General features: G+C 50.1%; 1 protein-coding gene across 1 annotated transcript in view; it reads right to left on the minus strand.

Moving 5' to 3' along the window:
* Positions 1–5,748, minus strand: part of TTC12 (tetratricopeptide repeat domain 12) — a 43,953-nt gene extending 38,205 nt beyond the window's left edge. The window contains exons 1-2 of the mRNA XM_046014391.1: positions 5,731–5,748; positions 4,111–4,183 (exon numbers count right to left, since the gene is read on the minus strand). Coding sequence (XP_045870347.1) covers positions 4,111–4,168 — 58 coding nt within the window. The 5' untranslated portion in view covers positions 4,169–4,183; positions 5,731–5,748. The remainder of the gene's footprint in view (positions 1–4,110; positions 4,184–5,730) is intronic.
* Positions 5,749–6,000: the final 252 nt, after the last annotated feature.

Below are 6,000 nucleotides of genomic sequence, written 5' to 3' on the forward strand. Positions count from 1 at the left end.
TTCCAAAAGTCTCTCATTAACATAAGCTCAGCTGTGATTGAAAAGGGCTTGTCATGAATATAAAGATGCCTTTATCTGTATGATCACTTAGAAGTTCCAAGGATTTTGGGAGCTCTTTGCCAGGCACAGGGACAAAGAACAAATATATATTTCTTACTATAAAGCACAGTATCACACCCAAACAAGTCATCTGATCCTTCTCCCATGGACTTTAAAAAACTGCCTCCAACCAAGGGAGCCCTTGGGCACTGTCGGTGGGAATGCAAACTTGTACAGCCACTGTGGAAAAATGGTGAGGAGGTTCTTCCAAAAAATTAAAACTAGAATTACCAGAGGATCCAGTAATTCTACTACTACTGGGTATTTCCCCCAAAGGAAAAAAAAATATTTGAAAAGACACACGCAGCTTCGTGTTTCTTGCAGCATTATTTACAATAGCCAGATGTGGACTATCACTCAGCCAGCAAAAATGAATGAGATCTTGCCATTTGCGAAAGCATGGATGGAGCCAGAGAGTATCACGCTAAGCGAAACCAGTCAGAGAAAGACAAATACTGTATGACTTCACTCATGCGGAATTTCAGAAACAAAAGGAACGAACAAAGACAAAAAGAGACAGAAGAACCAGACTCTCAAGGACACAGGACAAACTGGTGGTCACCCTCCTACCTCTCTGGCCATTGCTTTTTGGTCTGCTTTGCTTGCTCCTGTTCTCCCTGTCCTACCTACCTTCTAGACTGTGTGAGCCTCAAGGTTCTGCCTGAGCCCACTACTCTTTTTCTGGACCATTTCCCCCAGGTGGTCCCGTTCTTTCCCATGGTTCTAAATACCATTTATTAGCTGGGACCTCCCAAAGGGACATCCCCCGCTCTGCGCTCTCCCTGGGCTCAGGCTTGCAAAGCCAACTGTCCTTCACTGCGGTGTTGTGCTCACCAGTCCTGGCCTGCCCGTCAGACTGTTCCTCCCCCAAACGCTCCCTCTCTCAGCAGATGGCCAAACCATTGCCAAGTTTGGGCATTCGACCTAAAACTTTAAGGACTCATTCTTGAGTCTTCATTCTCCCTCTGCCCTCGCAGCCATCACACTCAAAAGCTCGCCAAGTAAATCCTAAATATATCTTGAGTCCATTTACTCGTGCTCGTCCCTGCTGCTACAGCTCTAAACCCAGCTGCCCTCTTTTCCCTGGAGTGCTGGAACAGCCCCTTGACGGGGGCTCCCAGCATCTGTTCTCCTGTCCCCTCCAGTGTCCTCGTCTCCACATCCACACGGTGGGCAGAATGACCTTTCTAAGGTGTAAATCTGATCACGTTCCTGTGCTGAGTCAACCGTCCAGCTGCTCATAGGGTAAACGTGAATTCCCACTGTGGCTTCCAAGGTCTTCCCTGATCCGGCCTTTCTTGACTCAAGATGGGACCCTTCTATCCATGATCTTGAATCTCTAGCCATACAGAGCTTTTATGTTTCCAGGTTCTAAAAAGCACCACGTTCTCAAACTCCCAGCTTTCCAACCTACTTTCTCCTCGCTTTGAATCTTCTCTTGCCCTCTCCCCAGTGCCCAGATCCTACTCAAACTTCAGGGAAGCCTTATACAATTCCTGTAAAGGACTGAAGTGTGACCCCCCACCCCGTTCACAGGCTGATGCCCTTGCGCCCCAGTGTGACTGTCCTGGCAGACATAATTAAGGTTAAATGAGGTCATCAGGATGGGGCGCTAAACCAAATGGACTGGTGTCCGTATTTTAAGAGAGGAAGAGACACCTGGGATGTGTACACACAGAGAAAAGACCCTGTGAGGACACAGTGAGAAGGCGGTCATCTCCAAGCCAAGGAGAGAGATCTCGGGAGAAACCAAATCTGCCCATGTCTCTATCTCGCACTTCCAGAACCAACTGTGGAAAGGAAATTTCTACTGCTTAAGTGGCATTTTGTTACAGCTGCGCAACCAGACTAATACAACTTGTAAGCTGCGTTAGTGTCTCTTGTGCTTTGCAAATCTCTTTGTATCACACGTCATCCTAGAGATTACTTGTTTCATATCTGTTCTCCCCACTGGGCTGCAGACACCAGGAGGAAAGCTAATTCTTGGTTATCTTTACTACAGTCTCCAGGGCCTACTGATGCTCGATACATAGCCAGAGCCCAGGACATGAGTGCATAGAACCTATACACATGGCGACACAAATTGAAACTAACTCTAAACGAAATACAATTAGAAACTCGGTTCCTGGGGCGCCTGGGTGGCTCAGTGGGTTAAAGCCTCTGCCTTTGGCTCAGGTCATGATCCCAGGTCCTGGGATCGAGCCCCGCATCGGACTCTCTGCTACGGGGAGCCTGCTTCTCCCTCTTTCTCTGCCTATTTGTGATCTCTGTCTGTCAGATAAATAAATAAAATCTTTTAAAAAAGAAAGAAAGAAAGAAAGAAAGAAGGAAACTCTGTTCCTGGGTAGCACCATTCACCTTTTCAAGGCTCACAGCTGTGTGCAGGTACTAGGGGCCAAAGTGGGTGGTGTGGACTGTAGCACGTTTCCATCACTACACAGAGCTCTAGGGGCCAGTACTGGTATAAACAGCACCCGAAGGGACTTTGAGCCTGAATGAAAGCGAGCCAGGTAAAGAAAGACGGGGAGGCAGATGGAACAACAAAGGCAACTTGCAGAGCGTGAACCATCAGGGGACCTGTGGGGACCTAGAAGCAGTCTGCTGCCCTAGGGAGAGGCGAGAGGTAAGGACAAGGTCATGGGAGGACTTAAGTCCGGAGGAACGCTTGAAGTTTATTGTGGCTGTGGAGAGAATCCAAGCAGAGAAGTGTCTGGGTCAGATTTGCATTTTAGATACATTACTCTGTGGGGAGTGTAAGCCTGGAGGCAGGAACAACAATCAGGGGGTTGTTGAAATTGTCTGGGTCAGAGAACCAGAACAAAAGGAGGGGGCACGGAGGAGGGGTGGGAGAAAGAAGCCAGACTTGATGGCCACTTCAGTGGAGGTGAGAGCTGCCAGGAGTCCAAGATGACCTGTAAACTTCCAACCAGTGGTACCGCCCACCGAGACTAGCCTGAAGGGGAAGGTAGAAGCAGGTTTTATTGGGGAGGAGGACAGGAGGCTGTTGGACACACAGAGTCTACAGTTTCTGTGGGCGCAGTGGATAGGACACCTGGCAAAGAGTCTGAAGCCCAGGGAAGAAGGCAGAGTGGCCAACAGGATCATGGAGTTGGTGAGTAAACAGGCTGTAGGCAAAATCACATGCCTGGACTAGACCACCTGAAGACAAAGGTGAGCAGCAGATTGGCCAAGGCCAGAAGTCCACAGAACAACGTTCAGGGATGGGCGGAGGACGGGCCCAGGGATGAACACAGAACACATGGTGGATGTGTCTTTTATCAAATTACCCCAACTAGTTTTGAAACCATTTTAATTCTTTGGACCATATAGCCTACTGGAAGGAGCACTTTCGACATACTTCTGTCTGATATGTAAGGTTGGTTTGATTGTTGGTTTGCTTGTTTCCATCATCACACAAGCTCCCTGAAGTCTGAATAGGAAACCAGCTGCTTTGAAATCTCTTGAATGGGATTTGTGGGATCAGAGGATGTTCCTTGAGATCCCACCTGGGGGAAGGAGGGGTCTTCCTGTCTAGAGGCAGGGAGACAGGATCGTGACAACCAGGAACGGTCCATGTAATGAGACCGACACTGAGGGAAAGCCATTTGATTTTGCCTCTGCAGCTCAGAATTAGAAATGGCTCTGCCCTAAAACAAGAGGGATTCCACACTGATCAACGAGGTTCCTGAGTGATCTCGAAGGGAACAGCTAGGCTCCTTTGACATGAATCCTACACGGAAGGGGTCAAAATATGGAGGAGAGCGGTCAGCCTCAATTCCAACCAGAATGTTAACGGCTTCTCTGATACCAATTAACAGCCACAAAATACCACCCCAGGCTCTAATATTACTTGCTTCTCAATACCCTTTCTGTTTAATTTCAATTACATTTTCTCTTAGAGTCATAAACCTATCCGGCAGCCCAGGAACTAACTCAGACTCATCATTTCTCTCCAGTCACTCCACCTTGGTAGCACAGAATTTAATTTGTTTATGATTTACTGGTACTCACTGATTTCATCCACATTTTTAAGAAATTTCTGCAAATCTTTCTCGTGATCGTCAGCCATTGTCAACCAGAGTACCTGGGGGAGGCAGCATAAGTGATGAAAATTAATAATAATAAAACACTAAGCGGAATTTGTCAAGCTCATTAGCCTTCTAAAATGAAGAGACAAGTGATTATTTTTAAGATGGATTTGTGTTCATAAATGTCACGAGTAACAGCAGGGTGATCTATTTCACTCTGGCTGCTATTAAGGCCAAGGGATGCTCATTATTTGTGGATAATGGAATGGAATGGATATCTGGAAAGCTGTCAGCGCTCCCTCCACTGGGAGAACTGCTCTGCAAAATGTTCCTCCAAAGCCAGCAACCGCCGCTGTGATTCAGACACCTGGCATGAAGGAGGCCAGGGGGACAGAGGCTGACAGGCTGGCAGGAATGGAGAGGACACCAGCGCCTGACTTTGATCATGACAGGCCCTCCCAGCCAGAAGCCTGGACCTGGCCGTGTGACTGGTAGCCAGGAGCTGGAGAATTTGCATGTAACCGTCCAAACTCATTTAAACTATAAGCTCCTGGCTTGTTTCTGAGGAGTGAAGAGAACCTGAAAACGGGCTGAAGGGAGCAGACCTTGATGGCACTGTGCACCAGCGTCTCTCCTCGCTAGGTACTTCAGGTTTATTATTTCTCCGCGGTTTGTGGGTAAACAGGCCTCCTGGTATACCCAGGGGTTTCCAAAGTTCACCCACAGGCCATAAAAACCATCCTCTAACTTGTTGAATATACAGAGTCCTCAGCTTGAGCACCAAAGCTTCTCAGTCCCTCAACCTGCCAGGGAACCCGGGAATGAAGACTTTTAAGACCTTCTGGGGGGTGATTCTGATTTACAACTAGGTTTCGTAGTAGTGCAGTCGTGGAAGCACCTCTAACTGGAAATTTGAACTCCGCCATGAACAAACTGGGAGTTACTTGACTCTGAGACTCCACCAGTTAGTTACAAGCTGTGTGACGTCAGCTAAAGTCGCCAACCTCTCTGAGCCTAACTCATTCTATGGAAAGGGTAACACGATCCATGAGGACTCCCCAGAGGGTTAACTGAAGCACCAGGCACGCAATGAGTGGTAAATGCGAGGCCCCCTTGTCTACAAAACGGGGGCGGGGACGGGTGGCTTAACTAAATGAGCGATGGGGTTCCTTCCAGCTCTAACATAATAAGGCTCCCAAGGAACTAAGGCCTAGTGAAGCGAGTTGACTTGCCCAAGGTTGCCTGTGTAGAAGGAAGGCTCAGCACTTGCCCGGGCAGGCGCAAGGGTGTAAGGATGCGCGACCTGAACCCACCAGCCAATGCACTCAAGGGGGCAGGGCACCAGCGGTGCGCAGGCGGGAGCCAGGCGACCCGCTCGCCTGGACGCCCCTCCCCGCCCAACGCAGAGGGGCGGGGCGGACGGCACCGTTGCCTGGCAACCACTCCACAGCGTCCACCGGCTCCCATGCCCAAAGCGAGGACCCAGCTCGCTGCTGATACCGCCCCATCTGCTGGGGCCCACATCAGCGTCCTCTACTCGGCGCTGACGGCCAGATCAGGACCACATCCCAGGGTAGACCCCGGGCCACCCCGCCGCACTGACCTGACACACCTAGGGCCGGACAGGAAATGACGGCTATGGGCGGGCGGTGACTGACAGGGGGCGTGGCCAAGGCCCGGGGCGGGGCTAGGGCTGGGAGTGGGCGGGGCCCCGACGCCCATGTTCTGCGACGCCGCGTCTCGGCTGAGCTGGGACCCTGGTCGCTGGCAGGAAGCAGGAGCTCGGGGTGAGCGCGTTGGTCTCTGAGTCAAAGCCAGGTCTTCGCCTTTCTTTCTTCTAAGGATGGGTTATCACTCCCATTAGCTTACTATC

The sequence above is a fragment of the Meles meles genome, chromosome 8, assembly GCF_922984935.1.
Source record: "Meles meles chromosome 8, mMelMel3.1 paternal haplotype, whole genome shotgun sequence".
In the NCBI taxonomy this organism is placed as follows: Eukaryota; Metazoa; Chordata; class Mammalia; order Carnivora; family Mustelidae; genus Meles; species Meles meles.